Below are 21364 nucleotides of genomic sequence, written 5' to 3' on the forward strand. Positions count from 1 at the left end.
ACCCTCATATTCAACACCTATTTTACAGAATTACTTGGGGTGGGGGGTAGAATTAATCAGGAAGGGTTAGACAGCTCTCTCATGAAAGAAAGCAGATTTACTGTCTTGGCATGCTAATATCTGTAAGTAGTACAGTGATATTTTGTAGGAGCTTTAGAACAATGGGCCTTGTACTAAAACCAAAGCTAACATCCAGTTCTTCCAGTTCTCAGATCATTGGTAATAGCTCCAGACTCCTGCACTTGCCCCATGACCTTTCCTTTCAATTTCTGGAAACCAAAAGACTATTAAAGCGAATCAACTCCAACATGGTGCCCCCCCCCACCAAAGTCTCAAGTCAGTAATAGTAAAACCCTTCAAATACATTTATTGATCACCAGTGAAAATACTGTACAATACCCAAGAAAAGGAGCAGGGAAAGGCAATGTACTAAGACTAACTTTCATCAATGTCTTTGTCTGGATCCACCTCTGCAGCTTCACTCTCTTGCTGCTGTTTCTTCCAGAGTTTAGCCATAGCAAGCAGTTTGAGATTAGGCTGATTGGCAGTATCTTCTGGGAAAATATAATCATAGTATTCCTCCCAGCCAGCATCAGACTAGGGAAAAAAAAATATGACAAAGCAAGTTCAATTTGCATGTTAACGTTAGCTATTAGAAGGTCCTTCTAATAAGTGTAACAGTGAGATAAAATTAAAATCAGTGTTTGTTAGACCATCCATAGCAGCTGAAACCAGTAAGCTGAATGGGTGTAAGACAGAACTACTTCTGCCGTGCACAGTGGGCAGGCAGACTTGATGAACAGCTTGGCTATAGCTTCCCCAAACAAAGTTAAGAAACAAACACTATCTGCACAGTACTGCCTACAGCTCTTTCGATTTGTCTACAGTAGGAGTTTAAGGCAAAGGCAGCTTGCGCATTTGGTACAAGTATTTCACTTTGAATCAGCTGTCCACCTGGCCTGCTGCACAGCAAGGAGCTCAACAGCACATATTGCAGGCCGAGACTTTTTTTCAGTTACTGGAGTAAAACTGGTATGCAGCTATAGCATCCATCATAGCCAATTTTGTTTTGTGTACCAGACCCCAGCACCAAGCCACCAAAGACTCAAAGTGATTCCTTGCATAATTTTCCCTCTTACCCCATCTTCAGCCTGCAGTTTTCTCCTCTTCTTTATTTTTTCAGGCATAAGTTTATCTATCCTCTCTTTAGTGGTATCTGTTCCAAACTCCTCTTCAAAGTTTCTCCAGGATTCCAGAAGCATGACTCTCTCCTCTTTCTCCTCACAGTTTCGCATTGCCTTGTTAGCCTCTTCATAAATCTGCCGGCATCTTGACAAACTCTCCTCCCTTCCTGCTGACAGCTCAAACTGTGCAAAGCTGATCCATACCTGTGGTAGAAGCAAATCAAAACCTAGCTGTAACCTCCATTCTGAAGTCTGATAGCTAAGCTATAGTTTAAAAAAAACCAAAGCAGCCAAAAAGGCAAACAGCAATGCAAGTCAAAAGTACGTTTTCATAAGCAGATACCTACAAAATTCAAGTCCGTTTCACATGTGTAAGACTGGCCTCATTTTGGCAAGACAGAATATTCTTGTAAGCCATGCCAACAAAATTTCTTGCGGTTGTTTTGGGTCATGACAAATCCGGTTACGACAGCACCAAACTACACTGGAAAAATCACAACTATTTCTTCCTTGCAATGCTTCTGCAACCAAAATTCCAAAGCTACTCAGCAGGAAGAGGGCTGCTTGGGAAAGCCTTCATTCACGTAAGATATGCCTGTTATGAGCAATTCAGAAATTTCTTTCCCCTTTCCATGGCACAGGCATTGGACTGAACTGAACTGACTAAACTGCTGAGCTGAAAAAGCCACACAATCAAAGCAGTCAAGGATTTCCAGCCACCATGGACCAGGTTCAAGACCAATTCTATGTTCTGGGTAGCCACACATACCTTTACATGCTGTGTCCGCTGAAGTAATCTGCGGTAAAGATTTCTTGTTTTCTCATACTCCTCTTGCTCAATTTCAAAGTCAATGTAGGATTTCCAAAGAACCTACAAAAGAGAAGTCTCTCATGATGTTTGCAGCACACTGAGATAATGGAGGTGGGGTGAGTGGGGTGGGGCGTGAGTGGGGGAAAGAAGAGCATGGCTAAATGTGAAAGTTCTCTGAAAAAAGTGAGTATTTATTGGCTGAACAAGGGTTAGGATTACGACTAAGCAATATCAAATCTTGTGCACATAATCCATTTAGCTTACTCGTGTAAGCATGTTTCGTCCTCCATGTTTTACCATGAGTTTTACAGTCCTGCATACTCTGCTAAGAAGCAGATGCTAAATCAATGAGACCCAGGCTAAGCCACCACAGTAAGCAGTTCTGCTCAAACTGGTAGATTATTTACATTTTAATTAGCCACAATGTGTAATAAATAGCTTAGAATTGTGCCAACTAAGTTCATTTACCCCCTTACCTCTGGCATGTCTAGCCGGGGCTGACCAATAGCCAACTCATAGATTGCACGGGCTCTATCAATATCGCCAAGAATGGTCTCTAGTTCAGCAAATTTAATCCACGATGTGCAGTTTTCTGGTGCAAACTCCAGGAATTTTTCATACAGCTTTCGGCAACGATCAAATTCTCGCAATTGTAACTCCAATTCAATATAACCTTTAAACAGTTTGTTTTTTGGACATTTGCCTATGGATGTCCCCTGTAAAGGAAAACAAACAAACAAACCAACCCCCAAAACCACGTAACGATTTTGCAACGGAAAAAAACCCAAAATTAACACTATTTTCTAAACGTCTGTTTAGTCTCCAGTATTTAAAATAAAATTCAGTTTTGAGCAGAGTCTGTTTTTTAAGACTCTGGTCACGGCCAGTATGAAAACCAACCAATGTTCGCAAAATGAGCGTGCATCCATAAACATCAACAAAAACTCCCAAAGCAGAAAACCTTCTAACTTGTTACACTTGTACATAACATGGATTCCCCACAAAGTATTAGTTGAAACTCACCCTGGCTCATCGAATGCAATCAAAACTTGCTGAAGAAAGCACAGTACCAGTCTGTACCAGTCTTTCAGGAAACAGTTCCCAAGTATCTTAGAAAACAAACTGTATCAAGAGAAACTGTCTCCTGTACCACCACTGCTATTAATCATCGCATAGAGAATTGTCCACGGTCCCTGCCTGCTGACTTATGGTAATGAATAGACTGACAATAATGTTTCAAAAAGATATTTCCTTTTTGATATGCTTCAGTATCTGAAGAAAACTGTCCATCCTCAGACACAGTGCCAAGCTGTGGGAGAGCAGTCTCTGATTCTTAATTTGGAAATCTTTTAAAGCAAGGGTTAAGAGTGGGCATATCTGAAACAGGTATGTAGCGAGCTTTACTCTTTGAGTCACTTCTGTAGAAAAGTATTATTTATTAAGCACTACAGCCTCTGTTTCCCCAATCTAATGCTAGTTAAATAATTTGAGATCAAATTTCCTTACTACAATTCTCCTGCACAACTTTCCTACACATTATCTTGGGACTTATTAAAAATGGAGAAAACCACAACTTGGGAATATCAATTTGGTCACCATTATGGTCCTCCAGTTCTACAAATGCCTCTTCTATTTCAAAATATGCTCACTTCTTCCCCACCTGCCCCCATTACTATTTTCTTAAGCAGCACAGGCTCCAGCTGACCCCCTGCCTCCACCTCCCAGCATCTCCTCAGACCCAGGGAACATAAAGAACCCACACACCATCTGCAGCCAGTGAAAATAAGGCAGAGCAAGGTGCTGTCTCCATGCTGATGAGAGCTTCAGCATCAGAAGCCAGACCTTCTCTTCTGCATGGTGACAGCATGGGACCCTCACCTCAGGACAGGAGCAAAGCTTCTTCCCAGAGAGGTGGTTCAAAGTCAACTCATTACAAAAGAAAGAAAGAAACTGCTTGCCAAATCTGGGTCCAGTCCAAAAAAGTATTACGGCTGCAGCAGCAAAATCTGATTTCCAAAACAAGAAAGAGGTGTCCTACTAAAGAGTCTGTCAAAAAAAATTAACAAGAGGGACAAAGACCACGAAGAGAGAAGCCTAAAAGAAACTGAGGAAACTTTGTATTTCTAGACAGGCCAAAGCACCCTTTTCCCAGAATCTACTGTAACATTTATGCCTTAAAAAACAGGCAGCCAGAAGTAGGGTGCTGACTGGTGACCGTGGCGATGTTAAGCAATGGTATCTTAGCCAAGCTAGACCAGCAGCAAGCTTCAGGGCAGATGGTTGTCTTCCCCTGTGGGGGGAAGTAACTCTCAGAGTGGACTTAACCCCTCTGCTTCACTTTTTTCTGGTCACAGGCAGGAGTTTGGCTCAAGAGACAAAGCTTTGCTAGCACACTGGGGGCAGACTTGGCCCAGCATTGGCTACAGATAGGCCAGCCACGTTAATGCCCTCATCACTGCTGGGCCACAAGCTTGGTGGAAACCCCATCGGTTTCCTCTGTGAAGTCAAACAATCTCAACTGTTACCAACACTAGATTCCTCTCAAAATTTCTAATGCTATCACTGAGGTTATCAGACTATATGAACTGAAAGAAAGGTTTTAATTTCAAAAGGTTTTGCTGCCAAAACGTACTCCATTGTTCTCTGACATGCTGACATTTGCATAGTGAATCTGTGCAGAAGCTCTTGAGCCCACCCAGTGTCTCCACGATTACTTCTACGAGCAACCTGGGAGTAGGGACTCAAACACTCTACTCGGCAGGTCTTAGTTTCCAAGTCAAAAACTCCTATTTATTCAAAATTCTTTTTTTAAAATGCTATTGTTAGTGCAAGTATCATTTAAAAAAATCAGCAGCAGTTAAAAATTTCCAAGTGCGCTAAGCTGATTTGGGTACTCTCGCATTCAGATGTGTGTTTTGTCAGCTGAAATGAGAAAGCTGCATTCATTTCTGCCCATGGCTAATTCTTCATATCGAGCTCTTTTTAAATCATACATGACAGTAAATACTGGTCCCTGTAGACTTCTTGGATGCTTTATTTAAGTGGATTAAAACAGCAATTTATAAAGGACAATTTAACATTTTTTAATAGCGTTCCCTTGTTACTATTAGCTAGTAAAGTCAATTACGGAATTAACAAAATCTTACCAAAGCTCTTCTGGCAAGTGGAAGATTTTTCTGGCGTATTTCAAACTGTGCATACAGCAACCATATTTTGGCAAATGTAAACTGAAAGAAAAAGAACAGCGTGATGCTTAGGCTGGAATCCTAGTAAATAATACTGTACAGGTTCCTTAAAAAAATAATCACTCCATACATATGATATAGAAATCCAATGTCTAAACAAGATGTTACTGCTACTGCAGTCAATTGCATTTGATCTCAGTGCTCTCCTGCTGAAAAGTTGAGAGTTCATAACCCAAAACAACCTCTCTAGAACAGGACAATATATTGCACCACAGATGAAAGCAAAAATGGCCAGGACAGAAGTCTTCTCAAACAACAGCAATGGCTCCTTAGCCAATCAAGTGACTGGTAAAATATCAGCTATCACTTAATCAAGCGTCAGCTAATAAACTCTTAATAAACTACAGATTAATCCTAATCTACACAGTTGATACTCAGATGACATGATTAATGACACACTAGAAAAGTAAGTGCGTCAATTAAGATTTCTTGACATTCCATGGCAAAGTCAATTGTTTTTAAGGGTTTGGCCACACAGATATTTTAGTTAAAGCTCACTGGGAAAAATATACCGCACAAAACCAAAAAAAATCAGTCTTGGGAAGACAGACTGTACCAGGGAATACACACCTGAGAGACAGTTTATCAAATGCACCTCCCTTAGCTGGGGCCATGCAGACAATTGGAGACAGTAGCTACAGAAGAAGCTAACCCCATATAAAATAGAGTAGTAAGTATTCCACAGAGGCTACAAGCAACTAGGCTCAGAGCAGCTGTAAAAGTACTCAGTCTGAGGAAGAAAATACATAAGTAAAGAATAGATAAGAGCTCTTCCTTGCTGCTTAGTAGTACTGGACTATCCTCCGGCTACGTGTTATTTCAGCTTCTCAGAGCATACTTAGTAATTTGAGAATACTTGGGGAAACCGATGCACCACATTTGTATGAGGAAATCTGACATCAGCATGTGGCCTGCTATTTCCCACTGATGATACAAATTACAGCCACCTAACACCTTAGCTTGAAAAAAAAAAAACCTAGCAATTTTGGAAGATGGACATTATGAGAAACTGGAAGTTTAAAGTCCTGAGCAGAGTCTTCATGAATGTGCTAGTAGCCGCTTGGAGATACTTACACACCTGAACTTTGGGGGAAAAGAAAACTAAAGGATCTTATCTCAAGAATTTTAACCCAAGACTCAATACATACTGCTGGAGGAGCCATACCTTCTTGTGGGGAATGAGCTCGACACATGCCTGATACACCTGTCTGGTTCGCTCTGCATCCTGTAAGAACAGGCATATAAATACTTTGCTCACTGCTAAGATTACACTGCATTTTGCACTGTGCAATTATTGCAAAACTGTCCAGCAGTATTTTTAAGTCAAGTTGTTTAGAATCATGTATACTTGAGATATAAATGTACTTACCTACTTAGTGTGCACAATTCAAAGATGGTAAGATCTGAGAATCGGTAAGTCATCTTTTCAGAACAATATTCAACACCAAGACTTAAGATAATTAAACCAGGAGTGTCCCCATTTTGGGGGAAAAAGTCTTTTTTCTTTTACTTTTAACAGACACTGACTAGGTATACTGCAAGACAATTTTATGAAATAAAGAGCAGCTCTAACATTACATGACTGGTAACACAAGAAATACTTACACAGCCTCAAAGGGCCACTATAGCAAGGATCTGACTGCTTTGCAAAAGAACTTCACCAACAGCTGTTAAATACAAAACTATTTCATGAGTTCAGGTAACAGCCTGGAACAGGTAATTCAGATGGGGCTGGCAAGACCTACTTCTGCTTTTGTTATCTGTGTGCTTCTATATCAATTGGGGTGAAACTGAAACATTTTTTCCCCTACGCATGGGAGGAAAAAATGAAGGGGGGAAGAAAAATCCTGTAGCTAGTTACTTGAAACAAGTAAGACATAGTATTTTTAGTTCTCTGTTTTCTTATTAAAATATCTGTAGCTATTTAATATAAGGAAAATACTTGGGAGGGAAAGAAAAAAGATGAGTTCTTACTACTTGCCTTTGCCTCCAGCTCTTCATATAATGCATAGTTAATCCATAGATAGATGTATCTTTTCCAGTGTCTTTTCTCTTGAATTGGGGGAACATTGGCAATGGCTCTTTCATACACTTCTCGGACAGTCTCAGCATCTGCGTCACTTTCAACTAACCTCAGGTAGTCAAACCATGCATCATAATTATGTGGATTTGCCTTTCAGAAAGATAAAAGCAGGGAAAGAAACTTCAGTAACTACAAATAACAGACCATCTTCCTTTACTTACAGGTTTTATTCAGAATTTCTCCTTAAAATAGATCATCAGAATATTAATGAAAACTGACAGTCTCAAGTATGCTTAAGCTAGAGCTTTTGGGTTAAAGTGCATTTATTTATTTTTAATTTACCTACAAACGTTCTTTAAGTGAAGGCAAACTGAACTGTGAGAAGGGAAGAGGAAATCATGAAATATGCAGTATGTGGTGAATAGTATATTGGTGTGCTCTCACAAAGGTATTTACACACAGGTGAGGTGGCCTGTAACGGTTACTGAATAACAGAAGTGAAGTACATTACAAGTTAAACTGCTTTATCCCCCAAGATGACTGTGAAGGGTATCGAGCTATGAGTTAAACGAAAAACTTTGGCTCCACAATCTACATCAGAATGCAGAAACAAAAAGCAGTGAGTGCAAGTATCGTTCTCTCTTCCATGGATGGAATTCTGCCCCCAAGAAGAACAGCATTCTCTTGGTATTTTCTTGGGTTATCAACGGTAACATAAAACTCATCATCCTTGATAATCCTGAGACACTCATATACCTCAAGCAGTAGCTGGATGTATGATGAGCCCAGAAGATATTTGTAATGCATACCTTCACTTCCTCTTCATACTGGAATCTCCTCTTGCTGACAATGATGTCTTCAATTCCCCTTCTGTCTCCGAACTTCTTCTCAAAGATGGTGTAATTCTTGAAGAGATTTTGGGCCTCCTGTTTTGGAATTCTATCCAAGGCATACTTGTAGATCACCCTTACTCTTTCAAACTGAAAATATTAAATACCATTTGAGTAGTATTTACAAAGTAGCTCCTGTCCTCCCCCATAATTTCTCCACGAGCTTTTGACAATATTCAATACAACACAGAATCATAGAACATCTCAACTGAAATGATTGTTTTAGGATAGGACTGACACAGATCTCCCTGAAGAGCCAAGGGGGGGCAGGGTAGGGGTAGGCAGGAATTCTGTAAATACCAAACCCCACCATCTTATTCATTTACAGATTTGCAATATTTAAAATGTTTTTAAGAGCCCATGGTTTTGGGTTCACAGAACATCTTCAATCTCTTAGTGGCCTAGGCACTTTAAAAGAGACTGTCTGGGAAAAACACAACTAATTCTGATTTTCTTTCATGCAGGCCTACATCATCTCAAACTTACAAATCTTGAGGATATGTAACTGATCTGATGACGCTATTCTCAGGCTTGGCAGATTTGGTGCATACCTTTCTTAGAACATACTTCCTTGATGTCACAAAAGCCAAATAGAAGCTAAGTAAAAAACTGTCTCCTTAACTCAGACTACAATAACAGTATCTCATAAGGTGCAGAAAAACATAAGTACTGCAGTGGGTATTAAATGGCTTTGAGTTTGACACTCAAGAAAATCTTGTGGGGGCGGTTAGTATTAGTCTGATGTATTATCAAGATGGTCTTACTTCTTTCTGGTTCTCCTCAAATTTTGCGAAAGCCACATACAAGTGTTCATCCATATGTTCTTCTCCAAAGAACTCCACTGCCCTCTCATATACTTTCCTTGCGTGAGCAAAATAACTGTGCTTCTCTTCAAAGCGAGCATACTTGATCCAGTTCTTAACATCAGGATGAACAATAACAAGTAGAGCTACGTTAAAGAAACAGTGGTATTTGAACTGGAGCCTTCAAATTACATTCTTCCCAGTGATTACAGGGTCATGGACTACACAAAACACCTCCCAAGGACAGCACATGCAAAAAATGCCACTGCAAAGACAACACAAAACAGCTCTAAGCATGAAAAGGCTTTGTGCCTTACTGAGAACTTAAAAATTAAGAAGGGATAAAAATCAGGCAACAGTCAGGGAGAAGTTTAAGGAGGAGAAATGTGAAACAAATGACAACTTCAAAAAAGCTGGAAGCATGAGCACTGTTAAATACACACTGCTGTGGCAGGATGAACACTCACTTAATTGAATTTGGAGGCATACACTAAACATGCTTTTAATACCTACTGCTGGCTCTCACCACAGTGGCTTACTCCCCACACACCACAATAAAAAGGAGCACAGGGACACAGCTGGAGGTAGAACAGATAAGAAAGATATGAAAAATGTAGGCTTAAACTTTGTCAGGTGTCACAATGCACTAAAAAGGATATATCTCTCATAAATGGTACGTGCCCTGTCCACCTCTTTGTATCTCAGCTCGAAATTAATGTAGGAATGCCAAGCTTGCTCCTCCGGTTGCCACTCCATCCAACGTTCAAACACCTGACGTGATCCAGCAACATTCCCCAACATTTCTTCCATGTAAGTATACTTATACCTTAGAAAACAAGATCAAGTTTTTACAATCACATAGTAAACACATAAATTACGAGGATTTTTTGAGTGCTTAATAAAAGCATTACTGAGATTTCTTCACCTATTCCCCACCTGATCCGAGATGCCTATAGATACCATTATGATTGAGAGCATGCAGGCACACAAACACCCTTCTCTCCCAAAACCCTTTCCACTTGAAAAGTACAAAACCTTTCCAAAACATAAACCTTCCTTCTTCTTTCCCCACCCCCGCCCCCCCGACTAGACTGAAGACTTGGAGAAACAGAAAACAATGCATTTTTGCTTGATACCAAAATGTAAAAATTATCTGTAGTCTTTGGGGCCAGAAGCAATGCTTCATCCTCTGCAAACATACCAGAACTGGTTCACCCTGGGGAGAGTGGTAATGGCTCGATCCCAGATATTTCGTGCATGATTAATCTGGCGGTTCTTCATTTCCATTTCTGCATATTTCAGCCAGAGTGTGACATTTCTGTAGTCTACGTCTAAAGCACGCTCGTAAATGGAACGGGCTCTGTAAATCAAAGAGAAGTAAATTGCTTATATAAATGTGCCTCCAAGACTTTGATGGTGTTTGTCAACATGTGTCTTAGAAGACTTATATGTGCTGTCTGCAGATGCGTCGTAATTACCTCTGTATTTCTTTTAGGCTTTCCTCCCATTGTGCGTACTTTATCCAGTTACTGATAACAGTCCTGTTTTTTCTTATGTTATCTTCGAAAGTCTGAGGAGAAAATTATCTTGTAAGTAGGAAATTCCTTTGTGCAAACCAATCTTGTTATACATGGCTTATGGAATATTATTATTTTTATTGGAATGAATTCCAAATGTCTTACCCCCATGCAGATGTAGTAACAAATCATACTCAATAGAACGCTTTCTAAAAATAGTGTAACAGAGAAGCTAGGAGTATAGATCATACAGAACAGGACTAAACTGAAGTTCCTGCAACCTGTACCTGAAATACTGATGGAGTAATAACTGACAGCACTAAAATACTACTTTTTAAAAAATCTCCTGCTCGATGTTTCAATAACAACGTTATTTGGACAGAGGAAATCCAGTCATTGCAGAAAACATTGCATATACTTGGATGCACCTGCACAAGCTCATTCACTTTGACTTGTATGTATCATTGCTCTAAACTCTTCTTTAAAGCAAGATGCCTTATTCATACTCCCTGGATCAAACGTGCTAGACAAATTTTGCTGCTCAGTGCAATTGTGAGGGCATCTTCAGTCTTGTGTCGGGCTATCGTCAGGATCAATGCTACTGGTATTTAACACGTGGCTAAACATGGCTTAACACAGTTAACGTGGTGGCTCCTTACTGCCGTTCATATAGAGAGGAAAAAACGATAACATCAAACATTGTTTTTGCAGTGCTGCGGTGCTGATCATCTGACTCCAGTTGCTCTGCACGTGCCCAAGTGAGGTACGCCAGCATCCAGCACAGTAAGGCCCGAAGTCTTCATGAGGAGTCCTAGCCACTACGGTAAGGAGGGAAATGAACACCCACTCAGGGCTGGTACAGGGATGCTGTGGTGTGCTACAACAGTTGCTAGTTCTGAACATATGCATATATGCCTCAGGGAATGATAGCCCTAGTCTATGCTGTCTGTATCTAAACGCTGCCAGCGCTCGGCAATTTTAAGTCCCCTGTTAGGGATATGTTTGCTTTGTTGATCCAGATCAGCAATTATCACAGGAAAAAATGGAACAAAACCATAGAAAAGTTTACATAAGCAAAGCAATTCTTTCAAATAAAGAAGAAAAAACTATACTCAATATCTCACATGTCAGATGGTCAAGTTTCAAGACAATCATCCTAATGATTAGCGTAAAAAGTTGTGTTCTTATGCCATAATCATACAGAACAGAAACATCACTTGCAAACATACTGTGTTTTTTTTCAACAGTTGAGGTGGAAAAACCAGCATCATTACTGTAAATCCTGCTAATGTTCTGTGACGCTGGCTGGCCAGATATTAGCGGTGATGAAACCACATATAAACCATATACGTGATTCTGAATGTACGGAACATGGTCACATGTGGCATGTCATGTACTACCAGATTTTATGTTAAACACCACGTTCAACTTACAGTTTTTGCACTAAAGTAGCATTGTCTATGAAAACGTTAGGGTTTTCTAAGAACTGCTATTCGTCTGAAAACCCACAAGTAATATTGATTACATCTTCTTTAAAAGACAGTAAAACTGTCGCAGTTTATACAAGCATCAAGATTATGGTTGGGCTTTTTCCTTTACCTTCCTTTTCCGGAGTTTATAGTCATTTAGCTCTTCAACATCTGTGATCTTCTGTTGCGGCGGCGGGGGAAGAAGTTCGAGTTCTCTCTCTTTTGCTTCTCTTAAAAGCTGTTCTGCTGTGATCTGCACTTCTGCAGGGGCTTTATTTTTCACCTGTAAAGTAAGGGGGCTTGGCTCACATGTTCCACTGCAAAACTTACACACACACCCTCCGCCGCGGCTCCCGCCATGATTCACTGACACCGGGGGCTCCCCACGTTCACTATTTACCGAAGAGGGACCCGGAGCGCCCCGAGACCGACGGGCTCCTTACGGCCAGCGCTGGCCCGGACCCCGAGGCTCCAGCCCGGGCCCGGGGGTAGGCGAACCCGCGGCCTCCCCGGCGGCGGAGGCCCTCAGGCCGCGCGCTCTGCCCGCTCCCCGGGGGCCGCGGGGCGCCCAACCGCCCCGGGCCACCCCCCAGCCGCGTGCCCGCCGCCTCCTCCCGCGCACCTTCGCCACTTTGGGGATCCGCTGCTTGCCGGCCGCCGTAGACGCCATCTTGCCGTCCGTCCCCACGAGCCCCGCCCGTCACCCCTGACCCCACGCAGCGCCGGCGCGCATCGTTGCTGGAGTAACGGCGGCGCGTCCCGACGCCGGCAAGGAGGCGGCGGGCGGAGCTGGGGCCGGCCGGGCTGGCGGCTCCCGGCCGCTCCGCGCTAGCGGGTGAGAGGCTGCGGCCGCGGCCCCCGCGCTCCCGGAGCGGTCCCCGCGCCCCCTGGCCACGCCCCCTGGGGCTCGGCGGGCTCCGGCTGCCTGCGGGGGCGCGGGCGCCCCGGGCCGGCGGGGTTAGCGCGCGTGCCGCGGGCTTCTGAGAGGGGCGGACGGCGCCGGTGAGGGTCGAACGCCCCGGCCAGGCGAGGGGGAGGGCGCTCCGGCCAGGCGAGGCGAGGGGGCCCCGCCTGGCCGCGCTCCCCTGCGGTGCTGCGCGGGCGGGTTCCCGCCGGCCGCTGAGGGGAGCTCCCGCCGTCGCCCTGCGCCCGGCCCCGCGGCCGGGTCGGGAAGGCAGAGCGCGCGGGTTGCGCTGGGAGGCGGCGGGCACGCGGCGTGCCCCGGCCCGGAGCGCGAGCCATTCTCGACCCGCGCGTTTTGCCGCTGCCCCGCTGCGGGGCGCGGGCGCGTTCCCTTGGGGAAGGGGTGCGTTTGCAACGTGCGGTGCTGCTGGCTGGGCGCCTGGGGCCTTTAGGGAGAGCTGGTGGAGAAGGGGTGTTATTTTTTCAAGTTAAACAATTGACTATCGAAAGGTAGCGTTCCGTTTTCTTCAGCTGAAGAAACCCCAGTGCTACACTTAAGTTCATTAATGACCTTTTAAGATTCCTGCTTGTTTTGATACATGGAGTTGACACTAGTAAAAACCAACTATTTTAGTAGTCTCACAGTTTGCAGTTCCGTAATGAGACATCTAAGTGAATTGTGCAGCCGTTTTCTTTACTCTTTTTAAGAATCCCCTGACATTTAGCCCAGGGTATAGTTGCCTGCCGCTCCGCGATGAAGAATATGTTCATCTTGCAAATCGATATGCTTGATAAGTTGCTTATGTAAGCTTGTATCGCTTTTTTCCTTGCAGATGTTATTGTTGTATGCAGTAATAAGTACACTGTAGCCTAGCTGGTTCTTTCTGCTTAACCGCAATTCTGTTCACTAACTGCACATGTTAAAATGTGCAGAGAACGTTTTGCCTCAGGTTGGTTCTGGGATTTTTTTGTGAATGTATGTAGGCATGGCTGAGACTTGTCCTGTCACTTATAATGATGCCTTGATCGTGTGCGAAAGATGTAGCTGTACACATGACTTTGTATGTAAAAGGTATAAAATTTCCAGGTTTCCTTTGTTACCCCATTTTAGCTGGCATCTGTGCAGCTTAATAATTGGGCATCACATCTGGGTTTGGAGCCAGTGTTAGAAATGGCTCTTGTGTTTGGTAGATCGGTAAAAGTGTTCTGCTAGTCTAGGTATGTTGGTTATTTAGATTCTTTTTGAGTTAGTAATGCTGTATTTTGCACAAGTATATTTAAGAAATTGCAGAAAAATTTTGTGTTTGGTCTATTTGTTTTACATGCCTAATTCTTGACTGTAGCATGACAGGCTACAACATTTTGAGTAGCAGCACAGCTGAAAGTTAATGAACTGTTAGTTGAAAGTCACAGGTGGTCTGAGCCCCTGTATGTTCTGAAACTGCTAGGTGTGTCAATAAATCACTTGGACCTAGCAAATTTTGTGAACGTGGAACCCAAAAATGTTTTTATTCTGGGCAGGAGAACTATACAACTTTCAGTTCCTTCTGAAATTTAAGTATAGCTTTGACTTAAAAAGAAATCTGAGGAACTGTTTTGGACAAAATACACTTTACTCACCTGAAATTGATGTTTACTTTTGCCAGGACATTCTTATCCTGATTGTTTGCAGCTGATCCTTCCAACCCTGTAGACATATGGCTATTAAATTTGAAATTATTAATGATGGGCACTGTTCTTGATCAATAGTATGCAAACACCTGTAAATTAATAAATGTAAAAGAAATTTTTATCCTATTAAAAACATTTATTTGCAATGTAGCATGTGGAATACATACAATAGCGATGTTTGCCTACTCTATTTCTACACGTGCACTGTTTGTGTGCTGTATGTATATGCAGGCAGTGCGTATTTATGTAGAGGTCTACAGGAAATAGGCACTTAAATCCATCTAAATTGCACTTAATAGTTTTTATAAAAATCCATTTCAAGTAACTACATTGAACAGTGGATTGCAGCGGGAGCCACCAGAACAGCAACGTTTTTCTTTCTGGTTGCAGTTTGTAAGATGACTACAGTAACTTCTTCAAGAGGAAATACAGAAGTGGTCAGTGCCAGAAGAACAGAATCACGTGATATTTCAGATATTGTCAGCCTCTTCAGCCATTTTACAGAAGTAGTTTTTGGAAGGATTGATGTCACGTACCTCTTGTAAGTAACAGTGTTTTAGGAACATTATATTGCCTTTCTTGCAGGAAATGTCAAGAAATTTACATTTAAAATGGCAGAAAACATTATGAGCCTTTACATGGTGTGGTATAATGACTTTTACATTGTTCACAAAAAGGGAAAGGAAATTTGCTTCCATCTCTTCTCTGTGTCACACATGCATGACTGCAAGCTTGGAGCACTGCTGTCAGCATGGTGGACAAGATTTGATTATACTAGCTTTCTTTTTATAAAAGTTTGGAAGATACACTGTTGAATAATACCTGATGAAACCATCAGATTCCAATGTCTTCTGTTTGCTCCATCTAACAGAATCCTTTTACCTGTTGGAGAGTGATAGAAGTAGAGGAGCAGGGACTAGAGTTTTGAATTGCTGTGTGGCCGTGACCATTCTGTTTTCTTTTCCTGTGTATTTCTAAAACTTTTCTGTCTCTTCCAGTTTTCTCTTAATGAAAGGATTTTTTTGCCTCTTGATTCTACCTTGTGAGACAGCCTCTCTTTGCCATAAAATATGTTTCAATGCGCCTCTTCTTTTCATGCCCCCAAGATTCCTAATATTCTCCATGTTTTGGCATCTGTATCCTTGCTGCTTGCATGACAATGTCCTCAGTGGATGTGGGTGGTTGTAGAAGGCTTCTGTTACTGTATCTTCATCTCTGGATACAGTGATGAAGATACAGAAGGTTCACCTTTCTGTGCAGTGATGAACAGCAGAGACAGTCTGTGTGAAATGCTTATGGGTCATTTAGTTTTCCACTTAATGGCAAAGGTTTTGGATATCAGGTGTTTGGGGGGAAAAATAGATGTATGACTGAACATACGAAGAAGAGGGAGCATTTGTGCCTTGCATTCATAGTAATGGAGGGTTTGATAGATTATGTGAATTGTTTTAATATCAGAATACATGAAAGTATTTGGCATTGAAGCAGTAATGTCAAGTTAGGATGCGGATAATGAAGTTTTATTGAGGCCAAATCCCGGGTTTTGAATGTGGTTAATTTTGCTATTCTAACAGCCTGAATTAACAGTCAGACACTTTTCTATATGTAGTTTCTTGAACTTCTGCAAAAATGAATTGTTCTTACAGAGAAAAAGCAAATCTTGCTTTGACACTCTGCACTGAGAAGAATGAGGTTATAGCCCACGCAGTCTTTCTGGACTATCCAAATTGGAATATCACTGATCAGTCTGACTGGGAATCATTCTTACATGAAAACTACGCTAACAATAGATGTACTGTAAGTAAATTGTGTGATGATTTTTTTTTTTTTAGTTGGTTGTTCATTTAAGACTCAGGTATTAAAAAAATGCATAGGCATCTAACATCTATTTTAGGTAGATTTGAGGAGTCAGGCAGAAGGTGATAATCAGATCCCTTACTAAATCCCCAGGTGCTCAGAAGTTCACAATTATCTGTGCTTTTGCCACTACAGTAACTGTAAGGAAGTTGGGGAATGCAACTCCTTGCTTTGCCAGGCGCATGCAGAACATGTCTGATGCACTGTACTAGCATTGAGAGCAGTGCACATCATAGCTGTCACTAATACTTTTCACTCAAAAACCTGTCCAGCTCTGCTGTTGTCTAACAGGACATTTACCTGAGGTAGAGTCCTTGCTCTAAGGTGCTTCTCACAGTAAGGGAACTGGAATCCTCATTTCTAACCTTTTGGAACAAAGTTTTGCTATTTTATAGAACTGAATGCAGATTTAATTGCTTCAGAGAAAGTATAAGGGGCAGGGAGTGTACCCCTGCTTGAGGGATGGTGACCTAACACTGGGTGAAGAACTGTGCTGCCATGAACGTCTTGGTTCTGGAGTAAGCTTGTTGGGTGCTGGTACAGAGATTGCTGTGCTCCATTCTGTCGTAGTGGCGGTTTTCATACAGGCTCCTTGGTCAAGAATTACTCGGAGTCACAGACTAGAAATAGGGACTTGAAAATTTAGGATTCAAATGCTGCCTATCACCAAGTCCAGCTACAAACTTGATCCTGTGATTGTTGAGAAAAGATCAAAAATGTTTACCATAAGCACTCAAAATGTAGGCAGCGCATGCCTTAACTTCAGGACTGCCAACATCTTATTTCTAGACAGTTTGTTCATCAGTTTTCCAGTGTTGTTCCGGGAGACATTAAGCAATGGCTTACAGAAAAACTGACAAATACATCAATTGTATATTTGAAAATGATTTTTGCTGTTAAAAGAAACAAAATTGTTACAGCCAAAGGGAGTACAGAAAAAAACATATAATTGTCTTGTAATCTGTTTGTCACTTGAACAGTACTTTGTACAGGCATATTGCAGGCGCAATCACTTCATTCACTGTGCAGCTGCTCCTGTTGGGTTCTGCTGTGCTGTCAGTTCCGCAAGCTCTTCTGCTTGACAGTATCTATTGCAGCAAAACTGCAGCTGACTTCAGAGTGCAGGGGTGTACAAAGAGAAAAGACCAAAAAAAAGAGCTTGAGCATGTTAGGAATTATTACTCATAAAGAGGAATGAAAGGTACTTTGGAACATTGACAAGGAGCAGAAGAACTCTTCTTTTTCTAGAATGTAGGTTTTCTAAAATACATATAGAAGAATCAGAACATATTTTACACTTCTGCACTGAAAAAACAACTGAACCTATTCTAACTAGATGATATCATTGGTTAACTGCAGGTTAAAGCCGTGCAGATGTGCTTTACAAAATTGTGATCTTCTGAAAATAGAATCTCTTAAAAAGTCTAGTTTGAGAGGTCTTTTTCCTAGAGCACAGAAATTATAAGATATCTTAAAGGTCTAAATTAGGAATTGACTTTACGCAGAATTAAATTGTGAAGATGCTTTGCAAGATTGCCTGGTTGCCATCACTATTAAACTGTTACAGACCAGATCATGCCTCCAGGGCATCCTCTTCAACCTCATGAACAAAACTTTTTTTTTTCCTTTCCTTTTTTTTTCTTTTGCATTTAAATAAACAAAAAAGTCTCATTTTTAGAAATGGCTTTTGATGTTTATTCATTACAATAACCTGTTGTCTTTGTGCTGGTCCATATACTACAACCTCTATTAAAATCATTCTTACTCTAAAGTTTCTGAAATTTATTGGTGACTCTAGCCATGACATTTTAGTTGAATACTAAACTATTCAGAAGACTTCAAGTTTTCCAATTTAAAATATTTTTAGGTGGAAATATTTCATATACAGGTAGACCTTCATTGACTCAGCCCTTGAAATGAATATGTAAGAGAAAACTGCTGAATTAATAACACTTCCCATTCCAGCACAAGGGTTTTTCCTTTGCAAGTATTTGTCAGGTTAACTGGAGGCATATAGGATAAAGATGTCTTTTAGTCTGCCCTATTTCTGTCTGGATATTTAAATGTGTCTAATGATGTAATCTTAAGACTGTCACTTTTCTTACTACTTTTAAGGAAAAAGCATTTTAGGAATATGAGAAGTATGTGAGGTTTTGGTTTTTAAACCTAGAAATAATGTCTTTATCAGCCAAATGTTAAATCGAATGTTGTTAAGATTTAGTTGTTTAATTAATGTGTTTAAATTAAAATGTTGTTCATCTGGAATTAATACTGTTAAATATTAAATGATGTATATATATTGTAGTCAAACAATAGTAAGCTTGAGTGTAAATCAAAACTGCTACAGAAGCACAAATCGTGATATTAAAAAAGTCCTTTAATAACATACCTTGCCACACATGCTTTGAAGTTACTTATATGTGAAGTTACTCATTCTGAGTGCAGTTCATATATATTGGAAATAAATGTGGATATTAATACTTGGGTTGACTTAATAAGTATTAGCTGCATGGTGTTTAGATTTTTCATCCCTCTTTTTTTTTAGCCTTTGAACACATTGTTCATGCATCTTTTTGTGGCAAAAGAAGAATATGCAGCTGGATGTTCCCAAGAAATTTTTAGGTGAGTTTGTGTAACTTTGTGAAGCATGTGCACTCTCCTACCATCATTTAGAGAGGCTGTGGAATTTAAAAATGCCTTAAGGTGATCAGTGGATCAAAATTAAATATCTCTCTAAATAGTCTCGTAAGGTAAAAAAACATAACCTGGTATTGATCAAATGTGCCCTGTTGGCTTTGAAAGTTCTTACAGTTCCAAGTATGCTTCCCAGAGTTAAGGTTTGGCTGTATCTTTGCTGTAATTTCCCACAGAAACAGTACTGCAGTTGCAAGGCAGGTTGATATTTCTTTTTCCTACATTTCCTACATTTCCACTTGTAAAAATCAAAGTGCACGACAGAGCAGGAAACTTAGAAAACTGTTTTTCTGGAATATACTTGTTCCTGGGTAATCTATTGATAGTTCATTAGCTACAGATTATATGATATATGCAAACTTTACAGTACAAACAGCACAAAATATTACTGCGTTAGCTCAGTATTCAAATATAACCATTGCTCAGGTTGTTTGGTATAGCTCAGTCTGCTTATAGAGACAGTGAATTGTACTTGGTGCTGTTGCTGTTGAATTTACGGTTACTTTCTGATGTCAAGTCAGCTCAGCCAGATGCCAGGTCAGAGATCTGGCATCTTTAATATTTCAGCACTGGGGAGCTGATATAAAAAGGAGGATGACTGAAATCTAGGGATTAGGAAATTGAGAGAAATAAGGTAGAAAAAAAAGTTTTTAAAAAATGCCCATTTGAATTTCATATGATCTTATTTGTCATGTTTTCATTTTTGAGCCATGTGGGCTCATAAAGGACACTGGAGGTAAAAAATGTATATTGAAAGATGAGCTATTGTATCTTCTTGATGCGTGTAATGATGTAAGACTGAATAGCGTTATGTTATTTGACCAGGAGAGCTTTTATCACAGTACCAGAGCTGCAGTTTATACTTGTCTTCATACCAGCTGATGAGAATTTAGGTAAGAATTTAGTACTATTTTATTCTTAAAATAATGAGAACAATCTCAAGTCTCATTAATATGCACTGTGGTTGTGGGTTTTTTTTTGTTTAAATATTGAGAACAGTTATGATTTTCTAAAACGTGCAGACACCACAATCTTAAAGCATCCTCTAATGGGTATACGCTGTAAAAGAGGCTTCTGTGGTTACATGTTTGCTCCAGCAGTCCATTCAGCAGTCTATCCATTTCCTGCAGTATTTAATTTTTGCCAGAAACAGATAGGACTTCAAATAGGAGTAAAGATCTCAGAAATACATTCCTACAAGTTTTGTGAAGATTTCTGGCTGAATAGAGTCAAGAGATTGAAGTCAGGTACTTTCTGTTATTTAGCCAAGTGAATACAAGAAGAGGTGCTGGAGACATGGAAGGAAACCAAGATTATTTCTTTTACAGCAGAGGTACAAAGATGGAGAATGCATATCTTAATGAGAGAACAGCATCTGACTTGGAATTTCAGTCCTGAATCCGGACTAATAAACCAATCCAAACTAAATAAACCAATCAATTAATGACTGATTGTTTTTTATCTTACACACACCCTCCCCCCTGCTTGGAGCTTTCCTTGAAGTGAATTGGAACATTTTCTGATATGCCGATTTCTAGACATCTTAGTGCCAAGTCATGATAAAAAACTCTGTAGTGCTGTGTCAACTACAGGAAAGAGTACCTGACTAAAGGCTTTTGTCAAACCTAGCCTGCTAACAAATGTCAGCTTTCCTTCAACATAGCAAGTCCTGACAAAGAAATTCTCCAGTGACATATAGTATTGTTTATATGACCAGTATTTTTATAGGGATTTGCTCCTACCAGTTTCTGATTGCTTTGAAGCTTATTCAGGTTTAGGACACTTTTTTTGTATATTTATACTACTGTCATTTCAGCTTCATTGCTTAACTTAAAAAACTTAGAGCATTATGCCACCTGTGGTTTAAGTTCAAAAATCCCATTTTCCTCAAACAATTTTGCTGATAATTTAAAAGCTTACATAATGAAGTTTGTTTGTAGCTCCTATCAGATTTTTGTCCTTCACAGAGCCAGACATGGGAAATGTCTTTGAAAAGATGATGACCACTCCAGGTTCAGTAGTGGATGCAAACTTTACCTTGCTTGTGTGCCCCAGACATCGGTATCACCCACAGCTGTATGTTCGCAAAGCAAGGTAATGCAGTTTCTCCCTCCTGTGAGCAGATCTGGCTGGGTTAATTTGGAGAATTTTCTTTTTTGGTTTACAGCATCAGTATCTTAGTTAAACTGCTGTGATTTTCCTTGACAGCCTAATTAAGTAGTTCTAGGATTATGCTGTTTCTGTTCTACTTCATCATAAAATCAATTGTATTATTTGCAAAGGTAGTTTGCCATCTA

At 40.7% G+C, this 21364-nt stretch overlaps 2 protein-coding genes across 3 annotated transcripts in view; one reads left to right on the forward strand and one right to left on the reverse strand.

Moving 5' to 3' along the window:
• Positions 1-344: 344 nt before the first annotated feature.
• CRNKL1 (crooked neck pre-mRNA splicing factor 1) lies at positions 345-12675 on the reverse strand. Its single transcript, XM_040611824.1, has 14 exons — positions 12565-12675; positions 12073-12225; positions 10435-10526; positions 10158-10316; positions 9616-9782; positions 8918-9096; positions 8073-8243; positions 7222-7413; positions 6406-6465; positions 5142-5222; positions 2472-2711; positions 1954-2055; positions 1140-1388; positions 345-597 (listed from the first exon to the last, which is right to left on the reverse strand). Exons 1-14 carry the CDS (start codon positions 12610-12612, stop codon positions 436-438), a joined length of 2055 nt encoding a protein of 684 aa, XP_040467758.1. The 5' UTR covers positions 12613-12675; the 3' UTR covers positions 345-435.
• Positions 12672-21364, forward strand: part of CFAP61 (cilia and flagella associated protein 61) — a 117569-nt gene continuing 108876 nt past the window's right edge. Inside the window, exons 1-6 of one of the 2 annotated variants that reach the window (XM_040611823.1) lie at positions 12672-12777; positions 14907-15057; positions 16163-16313; positions 18919-18995; positions 19893-19960; positions 21035-21161. In XM_040611823.1, the coding sequence (XP_040467757.1) occupies positions 14915-15057; positions 16163-16313; positions 18919-18995; positions 19893-19960; positions 21035-21161 (566 nt within the window). In that variant the 5' untranslated portion in view covers positions 12672-12777; positions 14907-14914. Of the gene's footprint in view, positions 12778-14906; positions 15058-16162; positions 16314-18918; positions 18996-19892; positions 19961-21034; positions 21162-21364 lie in introns of those variants that run through there. The other variant, XM_040611822.1, reaches the window with a different exon arrangement.

Source organism: Falco naumanni, chromosome 12 (genome assembly GCF_017639655.2).
Source record: "Falco naumanni isolate bFalNau1 chromosome 12, bFalNau1.pat, whole genome shotgun sequence".
NCBI classification, from domain to species: Eukaryota; Metazoa; Chordata; class Aves; order Falconiformes; family Falconidae; genus Falco; species Falco naumanni.

Coding starts and splice junctions, on each gene's coding strand:
- CRNKL1 (XM_040611824.1), bottom strand. CDS start 12,612: ATGGCGTCTACGGCGGCCGGCAAGCAGCGGATCCCCAAAGTGGCGAAG. Junction 5,223..6,405: donor AGCTCATTCCCCACAAGAAG/GTATGGCTCCTC, acceptor TTTTTCTTTCAG/TTTACATTTGCCAAAATATG. Junction 2,056..2,471: donor CCCGGCTAGACATGCCAGAG/GTAAGGGGGTAA, acceptor TCTCTTTTGTAG/GTTCTTTGGAAATCCTACAT.